Source organism: Trachemys scripta, chromosome 15, assembly GCF_013100865.1.
Source record: "Trachemys scripta elegans isolate TJP31775 chromosome 15, CAS_Tse_1.0, whole genome shotgun sequence".
In the NCBI taxonomy this organism is placed as follows: domain Eukaryota; kingdom Metazoa; phylum Chordata; order Testudines; family Emydidae; genus Trachemys; species Trachemys scripta.
The window spans coordinates 2,470,058-2,495,409 of NC_048312.1; the positions used below are offsets into that span (position 1 = coordinate 2,470,058).

Genomic DNA, 25,352 nt, shown 5'->3' on the forward strand with positions numbered 1-25,352 from the left:
GCTGGCGAGGAGGTGGAAAAGTTTACCTACTTTTGTGTATATTGTAAACATTTTTGTGTAACTGCTTACATGAACCCTAATATGAAAGTTTTGCAGTCGTCTGTGAAAAAGAAAATGCTTCTTGCTACAAAGGTTTAATTTAAACTAAAAATGCAGCAGAAAAGGAGTGTGAGGAATTCTAAAGGCTGAAATGCTGAAAATTGCCTAAGTGCAAAATTTCTGGTCATGCCAAAAAGTATTTAGCAAATGAGTTATAACACCCACCTCATTCAACCTTACAAGAGCCAGTCAACGTGCCAGCAGATTGAAAAAGTGTCTTAGACATTGGCAGTGAAAGACATTTTCTGAAGAGCTTCACAGTTTTGCTACAAACACCTAGTAAAATAAACCCTGGAAGTTTTGCCCTTTCCTGGGAAGCTAGAATTTTGAGTGGGATTATTAGAATGCACAGATCCAATGACAAAGCACAAATCTATTTGAAGTAAAAATTGCCAAGAACTTTGTTTATTAAGACTTAAGTGCAGATGACTCTAGGGAGTGTGTATACACTGAGAAATGTCTCCTAAACCTCCCCGCGGCAGTGGGCTGCACTTACGTAGTGGTGAACTTTTCAATACATGCATTTTGTTTTCAGCTGCCTGTTCTCACTGCAAGGAAAGGAAAGAAGAGAAGAGGCTTAAGTCAAAGAAGCAAATATTTTATTTTGTATAAAGCAAGCAGAGGTCAGAACACAGCTTCCCATGATAGTGTACATCGAATCTCTCTCTCGTATCACTGTCTTTTGGTCAGAAAGCATAGCATGCTCCAGACAAGAAGGAACCAATGATAGCCACCTATGTATCTATGTTCTAATAACCACGAAATTATTAATGCTTTAAATAAGGCCTCAACTTCTGGAAACTACAAAATGAAAAAGATGTATGAGGAGGCATGTTCAGTGACATGGTTCATACCGTGGAACTCAGGACAGAACAAGTCTCAAACTACCAGCGGAAATTCTAAGTGCAGCTACTGATGCCACATTGTGTTCGGAGAGGCTGACTCCCGCCTGGGGCTGCCAATCCTGAGAGCCACTCACTGGTTATTCTACAGAGTTTCTTAATGCAAACAAATATCTGTCCTTTCTGTGCTAGCTCACAGCATCGAGGGCTTGTTCAGGTCAGTGACATTTCTCCTTTTGGGCACTCCTACTCTCATTTCCGAGCAAAGGGCATGCTTTTTCGGCTGGTTGATGTCACTGGGCTTTATAGTTTATACACGCCACTTACTTTATTAAAATGAGGTCTGGGAGAAAGTGGGACATCTTATTATGCAAATGCAGCTTCCCATAAAGAAATATTTTATTAAGGCGTCCTCTGCTCCTGTGTTGGTTTAGCAGATTTGGTCACAGCTTGACATCCAATAAGTTTGTCTAAAGGCTGCATTTTTACAAAACATTTTTCTAATCTATTTTAAACACAGTTCCGGTTATGATGCATTCATTAGGGAGTTTGCTTTCAAACCTGGATTGTAGTAATAAATCTTAATTCTGGAAGCATCAAAGGCAGCAGGAGAATTGTATCCAACTGCTTGTCAGAATCAAACGCTGACTACAGGATGTGAGAGTGACTAGAAGCAAAACCTACCTTCTCTGGAGGGGAGAGTTTCGGGGCCCAGGCTCATCAATGTTTTAGATTAATAAACTAGTAGAGATGCGGTTTCAAAACGTTCCAGAGCCACTCGATGTAATTCAATGCGAGAAGAGCTAGGTGAGGCCATTCCAGTGAATAGGTAAGGGCGAGGGGCTAGGCGAGGCTCAAAGCAGTCTGTTCGGAAGAGACTCCCTTGCTCTCCCATCACTGACAGCAGTGCAAAGTGGGTGTAAAACACAGCTAGCTCCAAATGGTGCTTCATGCCCACCGTGCGCGGGTGTCAATGGGGAATTGGGCTCCCTGTATCTAATGCTGTCAGAGCCGTCACTTCCTCCTCTGGCCGGGTTCTTAAACTGCTCGCTTGGGACCAGATCCTGCCTGGTCTGTATGCTGTACGCGGCTCAGGAAAGGGCAAGGAGCCTCCCTTTATCCCTTGTACAGCCTGCGTCAGGGCCAAGCACAACGGCACTCCGTGTGCGCAGGGCAGCTGCCCAGCCTGCTCTCTCCACGCCCCGCAAATGGGGTTGCGGGAGGGGGGCCTTGGTCCCTCCCTTCTGCACACCGGCCCCGGGAGCAGCAGCAGCACATGGGGGAGGCTGTTTTGGGGCTACTTCTGCTCTGGCCAGAACGTAGCCCTAATTTGGTAGGGAGGGACTGCCAAGGGATGATTATTCATTAGGTTAATACTATTTATCAATAAAGCCAAGTAAAAGGGTAGATTCTGGTCAGAGTTTGGCTTCTTAGCCAGGATTAGGCTATTCCAGACCAGAAGCCTCAGGAGAGAAGAATTTGTAGTGGAAATGCTGGCAGAGCCTCTAGCTCAGTGGCACAAAGAGCAAACCTATAACAGCCGGCCTAAGTGAACCGTACAGACGGGTCGTGGTGAGTATATCGGCAAGTTTACCTTAATCTTTTCCTAGATATTTCATCATAATGCTATTTACATCATCTTCTTTCCCTTCTGCCTCCCATCGCCTTTCATCTTTAGCACCTTCAATGATCAGTTTTCCGGCACATCCTTCACCTTCTGGTCTTTGAATCTTTGGTCGGCTCTTGACGCTGTCAGCACTTTTAAAAGAAACGATCGAGCCAGAGGATGAAGATGAGTCGGAGAGGTTTCCAGCGTCCTCTTTGGCCTTTGAAATGGTCTTTATTTCAGACAAAAAAGTGCTGTCTGCCGAATTCTGGTCTTCAAAATGAACACTCATTGGCCTCTGGCCTTCTCTCCTGTCTTTGACAGGTCTGGACAAACTGCTTGTTGACTGGGATTTTCGAATTGCTGGAAGGAAGTCATCAAAATCAACATTTGTTCTCCTTTCATAGTTGAGAGTTGGTATTTTCCAAGTGAACGGATCGCTTTCCTTTCCTTCAGCCATAACATCACTGAATTGCTTACTCTGAAATACCAGAGAATCTTTCCCCAGATCAGCACTGGCTGTGTCATCTAATGATGGCTCAAGGTAACTTCTCCATGGCTTAAGTCTCGATGGATTGAACGCATCTGCTCCCACAGCTGGTGAACTCAGCGTCAAGCAGGAATTATCAATATTTTGTAAGAGTGAGTCACAGGAGCCAAACTTCGATATTCTTCGGAGAGCTGAGGAACGCGCCGGCTCTGTGTTCTCAGATGATATGCATTTTAAACTGGATGAACGCACTAGGCTAGCTCCTGCAGGCACTCCTTCACTTTCTGTACGTTCATGGACTCCAAACTTTATTGGGAACTCATCATCCTCTTTGAAAGTCCTGCATCTTCTCAGGGAGGAGGCACCAGTTGTTTGGTAGATTGGCAGGGGAGAGGTGTCATTTAACCCTAATGTTCCCTGCACTTTGTCTGTTGCCCTTTTCCTCCTCAGCTCTTCAACATATTCAGAAAGTGCAGATGAAGAGCTTGGAAACGTCTCTTCTGCTGTAGGAGATGACCTCCTTCTCATCACAGATGGAGATATAGCTCCTAATTTATCCATAGCTTTTTTCTGACTGTCCATCTCCTTATATGCAATTCTTCCAAATTCCCATCTTTGAGCGCCAACTAGATGGCTCACATCCTTGCCAAAATCTGCCTCACCCATAGGTCTTCCGTATTCCCCTCTCCGAGCACTCAGTGCAGAAGCTGGTCGGTTCATTTCTTGATCTTTGATTTCTTTGTTCATCCTAAGCAACAACAGAAAGAGATACATTTTAGTTTGTTACCTGACTTGATGTAGCCGCAACGTCAGTCAGAAAGGCCATGTCCTGGTATCCAGAAATCTGTTCTTACCTTCTAGTCTCACTTGAACCATTGCCTCTAAATAGGAATTGCTTATTTCAGGTAAATGAACTCTAGCTGTTTCATTAAATGACACTTTTGAGCATAACTGAACTCAACGTAAATGTCTCTGAGTAAACTAGAGAAGCTAAAATGCATGACTCAAGGTAGATCACATCACAGACACTGTACTTCACCAATCTGACATACCAAGACATGCCTCAAAATGGGTTGCTTTCTCAATAGATTTTATCAATACATGGGATTTATTTGATTTCTGTCACTACCCAAAGATGATACACTGAATCTTCATGAAGCTGAATTATAGCACACTATCCCAATGCTACTCTCCAGTGCTCCCTTTGGTAGGAGGAACTAATTATAAACTAAAAGAGCAAAATAAATGCCTGGCTGTGGGCTGGATATGAACAGCACACACCACGGGCCAAACTCCTTCCATTCGGGGGTATTTCAGGATTTGCCTTTCTGAAAACAGCTTTTTAGAATGGAACACAGGCCAAAACCAAAACCTGCTCCCAGGAAATAGGAACCTAGCTGTGATGTCCAATTAGACTCCAATGAAAGAGCAAAGCAAGTGGAGCTAGTTAACCTTGGCTTTATCGAACGTCATCTATTGCCCTTGTAAAATCAGTGCAATTTGGGGAGAATCCATTCACCAGCAAATGGAAGACTTGAGCAGTGCTGGCAGAAGGTGCTGCAGAGACCTGAGGGGCGGGGGTGGAGGGGGTATGGGAATTCCTTCTGCAAACAACCACAAATGCTGATTTTTAATTAAAGGAGTGATGCAGGCTCTGCTAATTAATCCCTGTCACCCGATAGCTATCGTTGTCGGAGCTATTATTAATGGGATGGTGCTCTTAAAGCTTGTAGCTTTCACTAGAAAAGGAATTCAATGTGTCTTTAGAATTCCCTACCATTCTCTTAACAAGGACACATTCTCTTTTGGTAAACAGTATCACAAGTATTTGAATGGAACATTATTGTTGTTGACGCTGGAGCTTTTATTTTTTAAGGGCAGACATACTGAGCAGGAGGAAATGCAGTAACAAGGTGCCATGGCTCATTGAGAAAGGCTATCGGCAAAGTCAGTGGAGATTCTCCGTGCCTGCACTAGGGATGGCAGATGCCAACTCCTCTGAAAGGAGCAGCTCAAAAAACCAAGGCTTGACACTGACAGCCTGGCTAGCTGTCAACCAGCATTTCTGGGTTAGGATCCTACGGAAGGTGAGAGCGAGAGAACTCCCTGGGAGCCCAGTCGCCACTACGTGTCTCTTTGACTCTGGGCCATTTGGGTACAGCCCTGAGTCCAGCGATCTCCTCTCAGTGATGAAAGAGGATCGAGTGCCCATGCGGATATTGTTATGTCTGCTCTTTCCTGGCTGAGTGTGGTGAGGAGGCGGTACGAGGAGGGAGCTTTTACTATAATGTGGTGCTCTGCGGAGACCCATCTTGCCTCCCTGCCGGTTCGATGGGTGTCTGGGGCTGTTGGAAGGGTGGGTGAGGAGGCTGATGAGGTGTGTAGATGAGTGAACTGCTGGCGGCTCAATCCAGATAAGAATGAGATGAGGCTGGTAGGCTGGGGGAAGTGACTGGATGATGAAGAACCTATTCTTGCCCTAGCTTTACCTGAGGGTTTGTGCCCACCCCTTGTGACTCGTGTTCCCAATCTGGGAGTCAGGAAGGATCCGCAGGTGCTCTTGGACCACGTTACAACACCACAGACCAGGAAAGCTTTATCCCATTTGTGCCTGGTGAGGTTATGAACCTTCCTTTTGGCTGTGGGATCTCACGGACGTGTAGGCTGTGAGGGTATGGCCCAGCCACCATTTCAAATTAGTTGTAAAAAAGTCCTTTTTGAGCTGGTGGGCCTTTGCCTTAGCAGAACAGGCTGTAGCATAACTCCAGAAATGCCCAGGATGCAAAACAACTATAAAAAGGCAATTAGTTTAAGAAGCAAAACCACCCCCCCACACCACCACACACACTCCTTCCTCTCTTGTTTGCTGCAGAAAGGCTGCAAAAATTGATTGCAATCATTGTTACCCTTTGTGCCACAAAACTCTGGGTGAAATTCTTCAAAAAAGATTGCACACATTCATCTGAAGGCCTGAAAACACATTCCCCCCCCCCTATTTAATTTTAACAATATCTGAAAGGGGGAGTTCGCTTTGTTTCTTGTATGCAGCATGACTGACAGTTTGAGACGTTGTTGTATGTTTCTTCATGGTATATAATTTTGGATCAATAATATCAAGTAACAATCTATAGGGTGCTCTCCCTCAGATTCTTGCCTGCGAAATTAGAAATGGAGTTTGTCAAAATGTATTTGCCTGTAAAGATTTTTTTCCAGTGTTTTGAAGCTGGAGACACTGCTGTAAAGGAAGCCTAGAATTTTCTAACACAAAAGTATATTTTGTACTGCGTCACTGCAGTCAGACATCATCAGTTGGGACCTATCATTTTCTATAATGAAAAAGCTTCTTGGTTTTGAATTTGTCTAACAACAAAAAGAAGAAAATGTGCGGATAATCGATTAAACCAGAGGAACCTAAATATAAATAAATACCCGTGTGTGATGGAAGGGCTGAGGTTTTCAAAACCACTAGTGGAGTTTTACCTTGACAATAATAAACCATCCTGACTAGGGGAGCATTCTAGTTGCTATGGTAACATTATGGTAGTGAATGATCGCAGAGACAATGCCAGGCAACTTGAGACCTGGCTCTACTGACCATAAAGCAATTTAAATGTTGAGACAAGTTGATAACAAACTGGCTCCAAAAGCAACTGAAGAAGTGCCAGGATAAGGGAGCATTCGAGCTGCTTTCCTTATTGCGTGACATCAATAAACAAAATCCCGGGGTGGGGGAGGGCTGAGTCTCTGTACAACAACTGCTGCAGCAACAACTCCATGCAGTTGTGGGCCTGTGGTTTCCCAAAGCCAGCAACGTGAGACAAGGGGCACCGAGGTTCTGCAGCAGGAGGAGGCCTGAGCAAACTGCGGAGTGAAGGGAGCGGCTCCTACAATGGGAGCACCTGTCCAAATGCACTGGCCTCCCCACCCCTCCGACCGGTTCGTGAGCATCTCGTGGTCTCACTCCACCAGCTCTTTGGGTCAACGGACAGTCTCCTATTGACGTCGGTGAGCCATGGATTAGGCCCCAAGAACTCTTCCTGACCCCTGGGGCTAGCAGGTGATGGAGAGGGGTAGCCACGAGTCAGATAGAAACGCAGCTCTGCCTTCACCCGGAATGGGCCCAAGCTGCTGGACTTTCCCGCAGTAAACGAATTGAGCCATAATCACTTCAATGTTACTAGCATACAATACAAATCTGGGGAATGTGACGACTAAACTAGCATACTATTGCTGTAGCCCTGGCTTTCGTGCAATTTTCACTTACAGCTGAGTCATGGCAGGTCCCAAACCATTCACATCATCTCTTGGAATCCGAAATCGTATCCTCCAGAAAAGCTGGTGTAATCCTCCCAAGAGGATTTCCATGGGAATTGCCCCTGTCCGTGTCTATGATTCCAAGCAACGTTGTAAATTGCAGAGCCGCTGGATTTCATCATTTAAACAGCCGGCTTTTCATTCAGCAGCTTCACTTTTCCTTCTGGTTTTCAAGGCTTAGATAAAACTGCACGAAAGAGGCAAGAAACTCTAACCGCCTGTGAACATCACTGGGTTAGAATCGGATAGTCACTGCTCCGTTCCATGCAGCAGACACATTATCTTATGAAAGTGTTTGGAGCCTGAAACTTAATGAACCGCTCACTTGTTTATTGTTTTCGCTAGCTGTGCTATTATAAAATTCAATCAAGAGGAACCATTCTGCTTTTAGACCTTGTCCAAAGAGCAACTGTGAGAGATCTTCTTATTTGGTTCATGTGCAACATTAGCTGCTGCTTTCCTTTTTTTTTTTTTTTTATTAAGGAGAAGAAATGAAATCATACCTAAGGTCCTACTTAACTTGCAATATTGTGAAAATTGTGGATTCTGCAATATTAGGCTTTCACCACAATTTTTTCAGCAGTAACCCCGTTGTGTGTGGGGCTGAAAGTGGGAACCCCGGCCACCCTAGAGCTGAGAGCCGTTGGCCCCTGCTCTCAGCCCTGGGCGGCCAACAGTGGAAAATCATGAAAAAGTAATAACAGACTTTATTGCTGCAAATAAAAAGGTCCATTATTACTTGCCTGCAATTTTCCATGGCTTGTCCGCCACTCACCCGCAATTTTTTGACAATCATCCTGCAAGTCAAGTAGGGCCTTAATCATACCGAAAAAGCAGAGAATCCAGCTGTTAATGTCTCCCAATTAGGGTCACAGGGTTTAAGGCTAGAAGGAACTGCCAGATCATCTAGTCTAGCCTCCTGCATCTCACAGGCCACCACTACCACCCAGCATTCATGTACTAAACCCAGGAACCAAAATTAGACCGAAGTATTACAGACCAGATTAGATTTTTATGTGCCATGGGCAGAAAATAGGAGGTCTAGTGTCTGAGGCCCCTCTAATGGCAGGGAAATGATTAAGTGAGATAGACCCAGAGAATCCTGGCAAGTGACTTGCACCCACATGCTACAGAGGAAAGCAATATATATATATATATATATCCAAAATAACCCCCAAGGTCACTGCCAGTTGACCTGGGACAAAATTTCTTTGTGACCCCACATGTGGCAAGCCAGCCAGCCAACCACCTAAGAGAGAGAATGCTCCGTGCCACCTCAGAGCCCTGGTCTGCCCTACCCAATATCCCATCACCAGCTGTGGCCATCCCTGATGGGGGTCGGGGAGGGGAAGTCCCTTCCTGACCCCTGCAGGTGGCCAGCTGAAACTCTGAAGCATGAGATTTTAGGAGCATAAAACAGAACCCGGAAGTGAACCCAAGGGCTGCTGAGCCCTGCCCCTTATCACAAGCAATCCCATCCTATCATCACACTAATAAAATAGTTACAAATCCTACTAATCTGCACCCTTTGAGGAAAAACCTGTTGCTCTCTGTAGGCATTCCACAGAGCACAACGGATAGGGAAACCAATCTGAGCATTTGTTGCTCCACTAACCTTAACTGCCAATAATATAGAATATAAATATTTCTGCTCTGGGGTTTGTGTCATCTGAGGTTAAGCTAAAACCTACTAACATTCAGTGATAATCACTACTTGACGCCATCCAGAAGGGTGATGGGATGAGTTAAGAGATCTGAGGCTCAATCAGTTGCCGTTGTACATCTTAATAAGTGTTGTGGGTGAGAGCAGCACAGAGCCGTAAACGGGATTCAGGGGGTGCAGGGATAGAGAGCGAATTCTGAGTTCTGCATCTCCAAACGAAGACGGGCTTGACGTCTCTGGGCTGCGATCTTCGTGATAGCAAGTGCTGTAGTCTAAGCTCGGCGTAAACCAAAACTGCCTGGAAAGAACAGTTTCAGCACTGTGCCCTAACGAGCAAGAGTGAAATCCACCTCTGCAGCCAATGCCCCACTTCAACCTTAAGCAGTGCCTAGGCCTCATGCCTGACCTGTTCTGCTGGGGTGAATTTCATTCCAGACTAGTAACAGCTGCCCGAAACCTGTGGGAAGTATTAGGCAACTAAGCTAGCCTTCCCCTCTGCCATTCTGTTATAGCCAGCAGTCAGCATCTGACCTATGGCTCCAGGCTTGTTTTCTGAGTTTGGACACAAGCAACAATGTAGTCACAACAGCCGTGTGAGTGAGAAGGGCAGAATTGCATCATTCCAGCCTTTTTAACAGCATTTCCACTCCTCCCAGAGCACAACAGGGCCCTGTTTCCTGTCTCTTCCCTGCTCCTTACCATGGGGCGGACATGCTCAGCTTCTTCCCGTTCCTCCAAAGCACTCTCAGAAAGGAGTCTGGATTTCACACACACTAAAATGAAGGGAAATCATTCTTCTAGCACAGACAGGAACATGTCTCCCAAATTAACTGCTCTGTGTGGAAGAGGAGTGGTCTGTCTGTATTTCAGAGTCTGTCAGGTTATTGCACCCGGAGCAAACCTATGCACCCTGCTTCTGTACTGTTATCCGAGGGCAGCAACAGTCACTCTGTGTCTTGTCCTGCAGAACTTTATAACAACATGTGCCCTCAGTCAACAGAAGTGAAGTAATCCTGTGCAAACACCTCCAAAGAAAACCCAGCTGCAAATACATGCAATGGGCTTTGGGAGGGTGTGACAGGCTATACTCTTATGTTCACCCTTTTTACAGGACTATGAGAAATTTTGTACAAAGCATGCCTTGTGATGTATCATTTGAAAACTCATAATCTGCTGAACATTACTGTCCTCATAAAATATGTGTATCAACATTGTATGTAAAGTTATAAGATTCTACTGTATAACATTGCTGTAGCATGCTCCAAGTTTAGAGCACAAACCAGTTCCTCAGGAAAAAAAGATGAACTAACACCTAAGCTAGGGTGTCAACAAAGCCAAGTAGACTATCACCTAGTTAAGTGGGCATTCTTTGAAAGGAAGAAGGGTATAAGCAAGAAATTTAAATATTGGCAAAGAAACAGCTGGAGGTCCTGTCCCACAGACCTCCTGTCACCTGAACTCCAGCTAGAGATAATCCTCAAAGAGGAGAAAAAGATATAAGAATAGAGAACACACAACAAAAATTACCTCTCTCTCCTCCCTTTCTCTCTGCTCATGCCATCAACAGCACCTGAAAGAACACTGAACTAACTGAGGGGTCCTGGTTTGGAGGCTTCCAACCAGTAAAAGACTTCAAAGAGCATGTGATGAGGAAAACCTTTGCTTTGAATTCATTTGGCTTGCTAAATTAGGTATTACTTCACATTTTATCTTTTATTTTCTTTGTACCCCAATTCTGACTTTTATGCCTCATTACTTGTAATCACTTAAAATCTCTTTTGTAGTTAATAAACTTGTTTTAATGTTCATCTAAACAAGTGTGTTTGGACTGACGTGTTTGGGAATCTTCACTTGAGATAATAGGGTTTGTGCATAGCATTTTCCATTGATGAAATGATGGACTTTCTAGGAGCTTGTATTATCCAGAAGGAGAGTGCTGGGCAGTACAAGACACACATTTCTGGGGGAAAGTCTAGGACTGGGAATTTGATGGTATCATGTAATTCATGACTGACTGGACAGAGCATTCATGTAATTCAGCTGGGAGTAATTTACAAGCTAGAGGCTGTGTGTGAGCTGACCAGAAGTGGTTGCTCTCACAGTGAAGCAATGTAAAAGGCACCTTGCACCCTGGTAATGTCACAGGGAGGAAAAAGGAGAAACCAGAGTCACATCAGGAACCAGAGACATTGCAAGCAAACAGGTTAGACCAAGAGGAATCCAGTAAGGGAGCGAGAACGGGTAGCACCTACTGTTCACAGATCTGTCCCTGGGGAGATTAGCACTGAGGACTGAGGATGTAGCTGGTTTAAGGATCACTGGGAAGAGAGAATGAACCAGACCTTGTACCGACTGGATTAACAAAGTCATGCCTTGCACTTCAGTCTATGCAGAGGGTACACTCTTCTCAAGGAGGGCTCAAGATTTATCATGCTGCATTTACGAGGAAACAAACATCGTCTCTTTCTTCTGCAAACCCTTGAGTCGGCCCATTGTGACACTTTTGACAAGTCACCCTGTACTTGGAAATCAGTTTAAGCTGCAAGTGAGTTTCTAAAGTAATGAAACAGCAAGGACTATATTGAGAAAACACGTGTCATGTCTTCTCTGCACACAGTGCTGACCTATGTGGATTTTCTACCCAGCCAGTCTTTTCCGATGGGAAATGAACAGGTTGCTCAAGGTCTGCAAGCTTTTCTGCAAGTTGTTGTAGCAGTGCTCCTCACAGCATGGCATAGTCCTGGGGCTTTGTCCTCTCCAAATAACAGCGCTCTTGACATATGGCTCTACTTTTTCTCCCCCAGTTCCTGGGCATCTAAAAATAGCCAAGTGAGCAGATTCTGGCAGCTTGAAAAGTAAAAGCAAACACCACCCAGCCATCCTGCTAGGAGGCGGTGCCCAGCACTCCCAGCTCTCTGCACAGAACTCGGTGGAAATTACATTCTTTGTTTAAACCCATCGGCTTGTGCCACTTGCACAGCGCACCTTCCCCTGCTGTGACCGTCTGCCCTATTCATTCCTGCACACAGGCCCTACAGCATGGGGTACAACTGGTCCTTCCCAAGCTTGGTGGAGTCTAGGCCGGCTGTCGTAAAGGGCTTACCCTTCCATCCTGCCTGCTTTGGCCCCCTTGCTCGAGCTCTGTGGTTTATCCTGAATCAGAGTGGTTTGGAGTTCCCCCTTCTTCAGCTCACGCTAGCTCACCACAGAGTCCTGTAGTGCAGAGGGGCCTGCCGTCTGTTCTCAGGCCAGCTCGCTTTTCACCCGGAGCCTAAAAATGCCTCTTGAGACGGCCGGTAACAAGAAGACAGAATGACCTGCAAACGTCTCCCAACACGAGCGCTCCGAGAAGAACTGGGATTCCTGGACTAGATCGTGTGGGGTGAGCCCAAAGCTTGAACTGTGGGGCAGGGGCAAAGCAGGGGCTCCCCCATGGAGCCTCCAAGCACAACCACTCACGGAGACCTATTGCTGCCTCAGGCTGATTCCTGGCTTTAGACAGGCCCTGTCAGCGAGCAGGTGACGTGACCCGGGGGCCGAGTGACAGCACTGGTGCGTAGGTACCTGCAGAGTGACCGCGCCCACTGGCTGAAGAAAACACGGCCCCCGCTGGGGAGAACGAAACTTGCGTCGCGCACGGCTGTGAGTCACTGCTGAGGAACAACACGGCTTTCATTCTTAGCGCTGCGTTTAACCTAACACAAGAGCACTTAACAGGGCTCAGCCTAGGGCTGAAGCCAAATGTGCAAAGAACAATGTACTGGGCTCTGCTCTAGGGTCCAAATTAACCCCTTCGGGTGCAGCTCCACACGCCTCGCTGCAGACACAGGTCCTCAGAACAAGCGGCTCTAAACTAGATGGGATCCAGAGCCACCAACAGTCTCCCTTCCTTCTACTCCAGAAGAAGATCAAGGCCCCATTCATAAGACTCTGCCCTGAAGCCCGCGTGTGAGAGAGAGCGACTGTCTGATGGCTGAATGCCTCTTCCCTGCCAGTGTCACTCCAAGGCCGGGAGCTGACATGATGGAGGTATATACACACTGCGAGCAGATCGAGTGCCCCTATTCAGCCTCTCTCACAGTACCAGAACAAAGGGATGTTCAGCAGAATTGAAAGGTGACTCAGATAACACTGTGTTGTATACGAAATGGTCTCTTTTATCAACCAGTGGAACTCATTGCCACAAGATACCACTGAAACTGAGTAGTAGGATTCTGAATTGTAGAATTCCGTATAGACATATTTCAGAGTAGCAGCCGTGTTCGTCTGTATCTGCAAAAAGAACAGGAGTACTTGTGGCACCTTAGAGACTAACACATTTATTAGAGCATAAGCTTTCCGAAGAAGTGGGCTGTAGTCCACGAAAGCTTATGCTCTAATAAATGTGTTAGTCTCTAAGGTGCCACAAGTACTCCTGTTCTTTTTGCGTATAGACATAGACATTTATATGGATAATAAAATCATCCCCAGTTACAATAGCTAGAATAAAAAATGTATAACTATTATAAAATCTTATGCCTTATGGCACAAGCCAACCACTCCTTGTCTGGGGTCAGCAGAGCATTCTCCAGGGCAAATCCCAAAGTGGACAGATGTGCACTTTGTTATCTCCTACTGGCCAGGACGCCAACAAAGACGGATCATTTGCCCAGTTCGGAATGGCAATTCCTACGCTATGCAATTCTGGGTCCTAGTGCCCCATAGCAATGGGATTTTTTGACCACTCCATCTACTGTTTGTCAACAGAATTTCTGTGAATTGCTGACAAAATATGTCGTTAGACTTTTTCTTTTAGTGGGAAAAGCTGGAAGGGGGGGGGGGAAATAAACACAGAAACTGGAGCTGCCAGGGGCAGCATCTCCCCCGCCACTGAAACTGACAACAATCATTTCTGTTCTGCTGAGATCCTGAAAAAAAAAAGACTTCATTAAAAACATGTACTGTTCAAACATTTCTATTTATAGATGCACCCTGGAATAATCAATGTGCTTAAAAACTCCACGCTGGCAACAGCAACATCTGTGCCTCTTTTCCTGATGAATAGACATAGCTTTTGCCAGGCTCAGAGGAACCATCCCACCTTGTGTATGGAAGAGCTAAAGTGACTTTTTAAAACGGTCTCTGTGAAATGGTCTGTGCGCTCCTGCTCTCTAGGTGCACCTGGCTCATTTATAATGCAGCTCCTTCACACAAAGCCTTCAGTTTTGTAACCTCCTTGTGAGGAAGATCCTGATCAGTGAGAAGGGCTCCAGTGATGGTCAGAGGATGGAGAACCTGCCTCAGGAGAGCAGACTTCAGGAGTTTGGCTTGTTTAGCCTAACCAACCAGCCAACGGCTGAGGGGAGATATGATTGCTCTCCACAAATACATCGAAGGGCTAACCACCAGGGAGGGAGAGGAGTTATTTAAGTTAAGGGTCAATGCTGACACAAGAACAAATGGATAGAAACTGGCCACCAAGAAGTTCTTCTTCCAAGGAGAGAACTGGGGGCAAAAAAACCTAGACTGAAATGGATAAGTTTTTGGAGGGGATGGTATGATGAGGTTGCCTGCAATGGCATATGGCCCAACCGTGACTGCTATTAGCAAATCTCTCCAACAGCTAGAGATGGGACACTGGATGGGGAGGGCTCTGAGTTCCGACAGAGAATTTCCCCCCAGATGTCTGGAGGTGGGTTTCACCCACATGCTCAGGCGCTAACTAATCATCATATTTGGGGTTGGGAAGGAATTTTCCATCAGGTCAGATTGGCAGAGACCTGGAGGGAGGGGGGAAAAGGTTCACCTTTCTCTGCAGTGTGGGACATGAGTCACTGCAGGTTTGAACTAGAGTAAGTGGTCGATTCTCTGTAACTTGAAGTCTTTAAATCACGCTGTGAGGATGTCGGTAACTCAGCCGGAGGTGAGGGGTCTATTACAGGAGTGGCTGGGTGAGGCGCTGCAGTTTGTGTTCTACAGGAGGTCAGACTGGATGATCAGGGTGGTCCCTTCTGGCCTTAAGGTCTGTAAATGGGCAAATGGGACTCGGAGAAGGACGTTCTGCCTGTGAGCTCATATCCAAACTGTGTTCTATGTGTTTAAAAACAAAGCAACCCATTGCAAACAGTGGCTTGGCTCCCAAGCAGCCAGGCTCCCAGGCTAGGTCTATCTGCTGTGCAATTCAAGACAACGGAGGTGCACTAGGATCACCCTCACGATGCTCTGTGCTGTGACCTAGGACTTGGATGTCACATTTTTGCTTACGAAACAATCATCTGTGTAGCGAGGCACAAGAGTGACACAAATCCAAAGCAAAGACACACAGAACAGTGACGCAATGGGGCTGCACTGCAGGGTACGAATGCCAAAGGAGCAAAGCCCTGTTAATTCAAAGCAGCATCTGCTGCCTGGGGCGTTAGCACAGGGCCTGATTGGTTTTTACATTAAAATGCAAATAATGAATGTGGTTTAGCACAACAGCAGCAAGGCCTTGTGCAGTAAGGAAACACTGCATGGCGGTGGCACCTTTCCTCCCAGCGCCCGGCACCCTGGGCTCCTTGCAGCCAACAGTCGTTCTCACTCCCCGAGCAGGAAGCAAGGATTCTGGTCACACCCAGCAGCCACCTCCAGCCCAATCAGTCTCTCCACCATGGATGCCAGGAGCTCAACCCCATGAGCCACCTCTCACCAATTGTACAGATTGTCCTGCTGTGATAGTTGGAAGGTTAGATGATACTCACATGGACTAAAGAACGCCTCATTAACATTACTGCCCTTAAAACCCTGGCATTTCGGGCAAGAGTGCCTAGTAATGGAACAGCTCACAAGTATGCCCCTATCTATGAGAACTAGAGATGATGCTGCAGACATGGGGAAATGCAGACTATGGCATCAGATACGCCCTGCAGGGGGCAAAATCTCCCTGCCCCTAGTGCATTTTTAATGACTTGGATAATGGAGTGGAGAGCATGCTTATAAAATTTGCAGAGGACACCAAGCTGGGAAGGGTTGCAAGCACTTTGGAGAATTCAAACAACCTTGACAAACTGGAGAATTGGTCAGAATTCAACAAGATGAAATTCAATAAAGACAAATGCAAAGTAGTGCACTTAGGAAGGAACAATCAAATACACAGCTACAAAATGGGGAATAACTAGCGAGGTGGCAGTATTGCTAAAAGGGATCTGGGGATTATGGTAGATCACACATTGAATATGTGTCAGCAATGTGATGTAGATGCGAAAAAGGCTCATATCATTCTGGGGTATATTAACAGGAGTGTCGTATGTAAGACACAGGAGGTAATTATCCCACTCAGCACTGGTGAGGCCTCAGCTGAAGTTCTGTGTCCAGTTCTGGGTGCCCCACTTTAATAAAGATGTGGACAAACTGCTGAGGGTCCAGAGGAGAGCAACAACAATGATGAAATGACCGATGAGGAGAGGTTTTAAAAATAGGGCATATTCAGTCTTGAGACACAGAAGGGACCGGAGTACAGCCTTCCAATATGCTCAGGGCTGTTCTAAAGAGGACAGGGGTCAATTATTCTCCATGTCCACTGAAGACAGGACAAGAAGTCATGGGCTTAATTGGCAGATTAGGTTAAATAGTAGGAAAAACTTTCTAGCTCTCAGGGTAGTTAAACTCTGGAACAGGCTTCCAAGGGAGGGTGTGGGATCCCCGTCACTGGAAGTTTTTAAGAACAGGCTGGATGAATACCTGTCAGGGCTGGCCTAGGTATATTTGGTCCTGCCTCAGTGCTGGACTTAATGACCTCTCAAGGTCCCTTCCAGCTCAACAAGGACAAAGGTGTTAGATTAGAAGAGATTGACTCCCTGGAGTGTAATGAGTGTGGGCATTGGAGGAATTCAGCTGTCTTAGTAGTAAAGAGCCAGTACCCTTAAAGAATTAGCAGCCTACACGCACTGCAGTCAGTCAATTCATCCACTGAGTTAATCTAAACAGATTTTCAATTAGAAAGTGTGCGCCATCAGGGGGCGTGATGTAAACCTGGTCAGCATCGGCCTTGCTGCTCTGCATGCTGCAGGCATTTTTAGTTTGAGCACAGTGGCAGAATCAGCCCGTATTTTGCTCCCCAGTCCTGCATTATGACAAGTCTTCTCTAGGATGTTGGTTTCAGTTGCCAGAATTTTATCAAATTATAATGACATAAGTTAAAACTTTTGATCTGTCCATGTGCTGAATATCCCTGCAGGTCTACCACCATCTGCTGCACCTCTGAATTTATCTGTAAACAAACTGGTAGAAGCTGGAATTCAATCAAGACAGATTACCACCTCCTACTATACATTGATCCTTTATCATAGCTACTGTCAAGGAAATCTAACTGGCCTCTTTCATACTGTGACAGTGCTTACTATTATGTCGAGCAATCTAGTAACGTTTGTATCTGAGATTAGTATGTTGCACTGCATTTTATCCAGAGAAAAGCAGAGGGGAAGCTGATATGCCTTTGGCAAGCAGTTACGAAGTGCTGCATGCCAAAGAGGTCCTTTCCTCCTGAATGAAATGTCCCTAGGTTCTTGTTGCCGTCCAGCACTGAGAAGTTCTGTGCTATGCTGACATTTCTCTGGCTCTGAAGCGGTTCTCTGTATTATCTGTTATCTTGATTTGATGTAGGGACTATTAAAAGAGGCTTCAACCCTGGCTCTCCAGCCACACACAGAGACTGAGACTAAATTTCATTTACAATTAATTACATTCTGAGAAAGCACTTTGCATACCAGAGGCTAATTTCTCCCTTGTAACAAATTTCTGATTACTGGGTTGATATACTGTCTCTAGGAACATTCCCACTAATAGTGATGTCATATCATCTTTATTTTCCCGCCAGGACCAAAGAACAGCCAGTTTGAAATTCTGTCTGGGATGCTGGAACCTCTACATTCACCAGTGATACCTTCCTTCCGGGATTCATATGAGCTCTGGGCCAAGCCTGATGCTGTAGAGCCAGTGACCCTACTCTGAAATGCACAGCCAGGTAGCAGCACTGGGCTCAATTCCCACAATTCATTTCTCAGTGATCTGAAAACTGATTGGAAGCAAAGGGGAAAGTTTAGGAACAGGGGACGTGCTTCTGGATGGGACCTTCTTGATCATCGAGTCCAGCCCCTGCTCTCACAGGCAGCCCTGTCAGTTTCATCCATAAATTTGTCAAGATCCATCTTAAAACCAGTTTGGTTGTTTTTCCTCACTCTTGCTTTGGGAAGGTTTTTCCAGAACAATGACCCTTTGGGTGGTTAGAAACCTCCTTCTCATTTCCAGTGAAAGCTTCTTCGCGGCCAGTTTATCCCCCGTGGCTCTTGTGCTAACATTGTCCTATAGCGTAAATCGCTTGTCTCTCACCCTGCTGTTCACCTCCCCACCTTCCTAGGCTTATCTTCAAAATCCATGGAAAGGGAAATCTCCCCTCCGCACACCAGTGCTGCCTTCCCGAAAACCCACTGTCAGACTGAAAGCGTGGCAGCAAGGAGTGGCATTTTCAGAAGTACTCAGCACAGACCTAGCTGCACTGAAAGCAAAGGGAAACCTCCCTCTGACGGCGACGGGAGCAGAGCTAGGCCAATGGGAAGCACATCCCTGGATGTCTGTGTGTGTGTGCCTGATTCGCCTCACAAGAGACAAAGCCAGGATCACCTATCCCAGTTCAGGTGGGTGTTTGGAAATGTGCCAGAGAAGAGAGAGGATGAGCACAGAGACCCACATGTTAATGAGATGAGTATCTCATGAAGATGGACAATTCAGCACAGTTCTAGATATATTTCATTCAAAGGGTCCATATGCTGTGCATTCTGGGAGCTCGTTTAATAAAGAGTTGTGCAATGATCTTCTGCTCCTGTTTCCCGGCTTTGCTCCGTACAGAATAAACACGATTGTGAACGCAGCGATGCCAAGGGCCTGCAATGAAACGCTGGCTTCCTTTGTAAAGGGAGTGACACAAGTGGCTGGACAGATGGCCTAAGAGTGCACTGGGCCCACCAGGGATTGGAATGGATGTACCATGATGACGAGCTTTCATGTCACAGCGGCTGCTTTAGAAGCATGCAAGCCAAGCATGGAAACTATGTGTAAAACGTCTGTTGAAAAAGCACCCCTCTCTGCAGTAAATCCCACGTCTCTCTGCAATATGGGGTTACCCATGTGAAATTCACACTCATCAAGAGATTTCACCCAAGATGCTCCTCACCACAGGCTATCTTATTACAGGGGAGTGCAGCCAGAGTTTGTCCGGCTGTTTATGGGAGTTGCAAAGCCAGGACTGAAAATGGAAGAGACGCCTGACTTGCTAACATCACTCGGACAAGTCTCATCCCCACTGCCAAGCTTTTTAGAGTGTCAATACACTGGTCACACAGGGCTGTCTCTCAGTACTGTCCCCCCAGGAATGCAGCCCAATGAACAGCTGTGGCCTTTGGCTTTGAGAAATAAATATAGCAAAGGCATTAATTCTCATTGTGGCCAGATTGAACAGCCATTGGGCATGTAACATTAAGGTCCAGAGGAGGAAGCAATAGGACATTATCAAATCTAATTTAGCCCATTAACCTGGGATCACTGCCGTACCACATTTCAGCCTAAAAAGAGTATGAGATTTGCAGAATCAATGAAAACAGTTTAATCCCACAATCTTTTTTTAATACAGTTATATAACATAAACGAGCCACCTTCTCTTAAGAGCCATGGAAGCCTAACAGATAAGCACACTAACTAATAAAATACAGAAGACACATTGTTAAGCCAAACATGTTTTAACTGAATAAAAGAAACATGTAAAAAAAGCCTGAATCCCGATTTCAATGGTTCAAGTGCACTCTCATGAACCACAGCTCATATTTAACTGCAGTTTTTAAAATTTTCCATTCTCATCATAATTTTTTGGCCATGAAAAGAAGAAATATCACCCCAAAAAATAAAATGCTCACCCAACCAAATCTACTCCTGTACCCCTTTCAGGAGTCTGATTTATCTTGTGTACCCCCAAGTTTCACCTCAATTAAAAACTGCTTGGTTACAAAATCAGACATAAAAATCCAAAAGTGTCCCAGCAGACTGTTACTGAAAAATGGCTTGCTTTCTCATTTGTACCATATAATTATAAAATAAATAAATTGAATATAAATATTGTATTTACGTTTCACTGAATAGTCTATAGAGCATTATAAACCAGTCACTGTCTGTATGAAATTTTAGTTTGTACTGACTCCACTAGTCCTTTTTCTGTAGCCTGTTGTAAAAATAGGCAAATACCTAGAAGAGTTGGTGTACCCCCGGGAAGACCTCTGCGTACCCCCAGGGGTACATGTACCCCGATTGAGAACCACTGAGTTAGAGGCAGGGCCGGCTCCAGGGTTTTGGCCACCCCAAGCAGCCAAACAAACAAACAAAAAAAGCCGCGATCGTGATCTGCGGCGGCAATTCGGCGGGAGGTCCTTCGCTCCAAGCGGGAGTGAGGGACCATCCGCTGAATTGCCGCCGAACAGCTGGACGTGCCGCCCCTCTCTGAAGTGGCCGCCCCAAGCACCTGCTTGGTAAGCTGGTGCCTGGAGCCAGCCCTGGTTTAGAGGAACTTTGCATTACAGGGCACAAGTACTAGACAGATAGTCAGTTCCCATTCTGAAATGTTACCCTGTTAGTATGTAAATTCAAATCTTAAGACTGAAGTGTCATCAATAACTCACAGAGCTTGAAATAAATGTTTGACATGTTGGCCTTAGCCCTGTATTTCCTCATATTTTTCTGGTTTCAGCTACATCCTGAATGTCAGTTAAGCTCAGTGTGTGTGTTTCTCTGATTGTTTCAATTAGGGCTTTGGGCAGTGCTAGAAGAAGCGCAATTTGTAAGCATATTATAATTGCAAAGCAAAACATTGTAAACACCACGGAAAATGCTTTGCCTAAATTAGAGGCAAACTAAGACCTGATACAAAAAAATCTAAAAGCATTTGCAAGCCAAATAGAATTCTGTAGTGTGCAATCCACACCAAAGCAAATGACATACAACACTAATTAGTGAAGATTACACAGCAATTAACATGATTATGATTATGCTAGTTGAAATAATTTATACCATAATATCCCCACTTGCATTGCAATACAATGCATGTCCAGAGAAAAAAGAATATCGACCAAATTATGCTCTTGGTTCTGCATGTATGAAAACCAGTACAGCTCCAAGGAAGTAAGAGAGAAGAACTTGTCCAAATTTCTCTAAGAAATTTTCCTGTCATGCTATCAATGCAAGGCAATAAAGTTTTTAATAGAAATTATTTCCTTTTGATAATATAATGTTTTAAAATAAAATAAGTAACATGGCCATTTCCTGACTGCTCCAAGACCTCCAGTTCTAATATAATAAGAATATTCAAATACTGAAATCCAAACCTAGGTGATCTCCCTTTTTTGTGTGTCTTCAAGCGGTTCTTTCCCTATGATAGTAAACATATAAATAAATTATAAAGTTCAAAGTAATTTATTATCTGGGATTAGGCTCTGACTATCATCAGATACGAACAGTGAGCCCCCACAAGATCTTAAGAACAATTGGATGTATCCTGATTTGTTTTCATGGACATGAAAGTGTGACACTGTCCTCTCAAGACTCAAGAGCTACAATTGAGAGCTGTGCTGATGGCTTTATGTGGTCAGTGTAGCTGCCGTATGTGCTACCACATCTGAGAGAGACTAAGCTTTGTTTCCAAGAACTCCCTTGGATGGCAGGGTCTAACAATGCTAAGGAGGCACCAGGGGGAAAGAATAGCTAGGGATGTTCATCAGCCATCGACTTGGAATTGAAATCCTTGGATGCTTTGCATTCACAAGGGCAGCGTAGCTGCAGTGAATAGTGCCACAAGGATCCCAAGATGAGATAGCATGTGCTAAGTGTCACAAATATATGTCTGTCTTCTACTCCTGCCGTCTTGTAAACTAGTAACAGCTCATTGAGATCATCTGGGGAAAGGGGAACTCTGCTTCAAGAGAGGAAAAGTGACAGCTTCCAAACAAGACCCTGCAGGAAGACTAGCACCAGAGGGACCAGAGCAAGTAGCTCTCATTCATCAAGAGTTGTCCTATGGCATGAAAAGAGATTGAGTGAAACTGTGTCTCTTACTCCTCCCCTTCGCTCCTGAAGGTAGCTTCACTCACCTGTTGTAACAAGGTCTGCAGAAAGTCTTTGCAGATCCCATAATCACCAGTGCTGGGCGGCACTCATCTTTGGTATTTGCAGAGAGACATTTAAAGCTTGAGCAATGTAAATATTTACTACCAGGCTGCCGGCACAGATGCCAATCGAGCCAAAATTACCATTGCAGACAAACGTAAACATTGTGCCATTTTGTCATCACTCCTCTTGGAAGAGTCTATACTAATATTGCAATGAGCATGCCTGAACACTCCTGCCCTCTACTGCATGAAACTAGAGCCACATGTCACAGGCCACACACTAGTAACAGCTGATGGAGCTGCTCCTTTTGCAGCAGGACAGTCAAAGTTCTGTCCCCACCATCACCATGAAGCTCCAAGTATGCATCATTGTGAGAACCATGACGTTTCTAGGGTGCAGTGGGCTTGTTACCAAATCAATGGGCCTAGAGAAAAGACAGACCCTTCATCCCACAGAAGAGTATCTGCAAGGAACCCAGAGTGTAAGAGATGACTGCTATAGTATAATTTCAGTCTAGTAGGGATGTGCCGAATACCCAAAACCGTTATGATTTTTATGTGTGTGTCCAGTCACTCTGGGACTGTTCAGAATTGTTTGGATACTGACCCCTCCAAGTGAAGGCCCTCTGAATAGTCCCCTAGCTCCTGCATACTGGGCTTAGAAGCTCTGTAGTTCAGTAATTTCAACCTTGTTACCCAAGGATGCAGTAAATTCACATAGTTTTGAATTCACTTTCTAATAAAAGGTTGACATGTTATTCCGACTGTGAGATGTCTCTGATTTACTGGGATTCAGAGTTGACAGCCATTTTTGTCCAAATACTTAATATCAGAGAATTACAGAAAAAGTTAATCAAATTCCTGAGCTCTGTACACTGGGCTGAATATAATAGCCTTATATCACTCCCTTTTGGGAGCTGCTAGTTCGGGAAAGGAAAACTATCCCGCATATATTAGCAAGAAGTGAATGCTAGGTAGATTTGTTTCTCATTTCTGGGGGTTTATGTAAGCAAAATCTTAATAAAACTGAGATCAACTGAGACAAGACGCATAGGCTCTTTCTCATTAACTCACTAGATTCATCATCTTCCATTTGTTTTCATTTGATACAGCTTCCTGCCTAGTACTTCAGTCTTAGATTATCTGAGGCCATTTGCAGGTATAAAGTTAGGATTTGGACTTTGCCTTTCCATGGACTTTAGAACGACTCGAGATTGTGACATCTCTTCCAGCCTGAATGCAAAGGATTGCTTTGAAATTAGGTCATGGCTGGACCAACATGTTGCTTTTATTTCTCTCTCTATAGAGATAAATACTGTGCTGCCCACAGTCTCCAATGCGGCCCGTTTAGTATAAATCCAGCACAGTTCATCTCAATAATGTAGTTTAATCCATAATTTCTGATTTATTGCCATTCATTTGCAGTTACGCCTAAGTGATTTGGACCAAAGACCTAAGGCAGCCATAGGAATGAAGATCAAAGCATTCTTAAATACAATGCTAGAGTAGAATTCTGCATACTAAGCATGCTCTGCACTCTGATGAAGGATTCGTGTCAATTACCTATGCCTAAGTCAAACCATTGCTTTTATTGGTTTTAAATTCCATTTCATACCAGCAATAGACAAGGCTCAGAAAGGCATTTTCAAACTACCACAAAAGGTATTTAAAATATTAGCTGCGTGGGGACTTGCTCCTCAGAAAATTAATTCTGGTTTGTATTTATTTTACCATGTAAACCTGAATTCACAGGGCTCAGACCGCTGCACGATAAGAATGGAGTGTTTAACATTACAGGGAAGACACCAGTATTAATCTTGAAAAATCACATAAACTCCGTGTAGCTACATATCAGACGCTGCACACAACTACAGAGTGACTATACATCATGTAGGCACTAAACCCCACTTTGCAATGACTGCAGTCTGAAAGTCAGGTAATTTTGTACACAGAAATGAAAAAGATATGTGCACAATATAAGCAAAAACGACTTGGAGCTAGATTGTGCCAAGGATTGTGTGGGCATGAGACGTGCCAGGGGGTAACCTCCTCCCTTGCCCCACTGCACACACAAATCTCTTATGTTCTTGTATAGTCTCCCTGGCCTTGGTTCTGGGTATGCTAGAGAAAGCAGGTGGGTGGTGAGTGGGTAGAGGCTTGGCTGGGTGCAGCTGATCTGGGGAGAGGAGTACTGCAAATAAATACTGAGAGAGATTCCCTTCCCTACACAGCCCCTGGGCCAATGGAGCTATGCACCTTCTCCCACGCAGGGCTCCTGGCAAAGCAATGACATAGACTTTGATCTGAGGACTTCTGAAAATCCAGCCCATGTAAGTGCTTCACATCTGAGATGTAAAGTCACTGTCTGTCTGAAGATCCCCATAATACCAGGGAGGAATTTCAAGTAAGATGCCCACCTTGTGTCTTCATTTCCAGGGCTATTTGGAGGGTTTCAGTCAAATCCTTAACACTTAGGTGCCCAATGCTGAACCCTTCCTCACGCAGAGTAGCATTTCCTCATGTCAGGATTCTCTCTGGTTTCAACTGGCCTGTTCCCAGGAATAAATTCTATCCCTGCAAGCAAAGGCTGCACACTTGGCTAATGTCGTTTTGTATGTGTTTTATGTTCCGACCTTTTTCCGGGGCTAATTTCCTCAGTTTCTAGTCCCTTACAGCTGTGAGCCAAGGTGAGCCACGTTAAGTATCTAGCTGTCTGGCTGCTTATATATGCCATTGTCCAACTTGCTTACAGCGTGTTTACATTTTCTTCAAAAATTAACATGTCAGACATTTATACACTTTAATATAAAATCTTCCCTCAGTGGTAAACATGTGAGCGTATGGCACACAAATCCACAGCTAGACTGCATTATCTCTTTAAATCACCTCTAGAGAATACATCAAGGAATATTATCCTGCTTGAAGTGTGTTTTTGAAGTAGCGGCTTTCATCTAACATTCCACTGATCCTGGTTTGGAACCAACTACCTTCTTTGATTTGATGGTTTGACCTTAAATACCACACTCTCCCACTGAGCTTCCTTCTCCACAGGTTGAAAAGAATGTAGCCTGAAACATTTTCACAGTCTCTGGGCCAATGACTGTATAGTACCTGACCTGATTAGGTGGTCACTTTTCTACAGAGGTTTAAATAATGTATTAAAATTAATGACACAACA

General features: G+C 44.9%; 1 protein-coding gene across 3 annotated transcripts in view; it reads right to left on the bottom strand.

Annotated features, from left to right (window-relative positions):
- Nucleotides 1-475: 475 nt before the first annotated feature.
- The window catches only part of MYO18B (myosin XVIIIB), a 188,217-nt gene continuing 163,340 nt past the window's right edge, over nucleotides 476-25,352 (bottom strand). The window contains exons 40-41 of one of the 3 annotated variants that reach the window (XM_034790788.1): nucleotides 2,536-3,785; nucleotides 476-647 (exon numbers count right to left, since the gene is read on the bottom strand). In XM_034790788.1, the coding sequence (XP_034646679.1) occupies nucleotides 2,537-3,785 (1,249 nt within the window). In that variant the 3' untranslated portion in view covers nucleotides 476-647; nucleotide 2,536. Of the gene's footprint in view, nucleotides 648-2,224; nucleotides 3,786-10,817; nucleotides 11,830-25,352 lie in introns of those variants that run through there. The other 2 variants (XM_034790789.1, XM_034790790.1) reach the window with 2 other exon arrangements.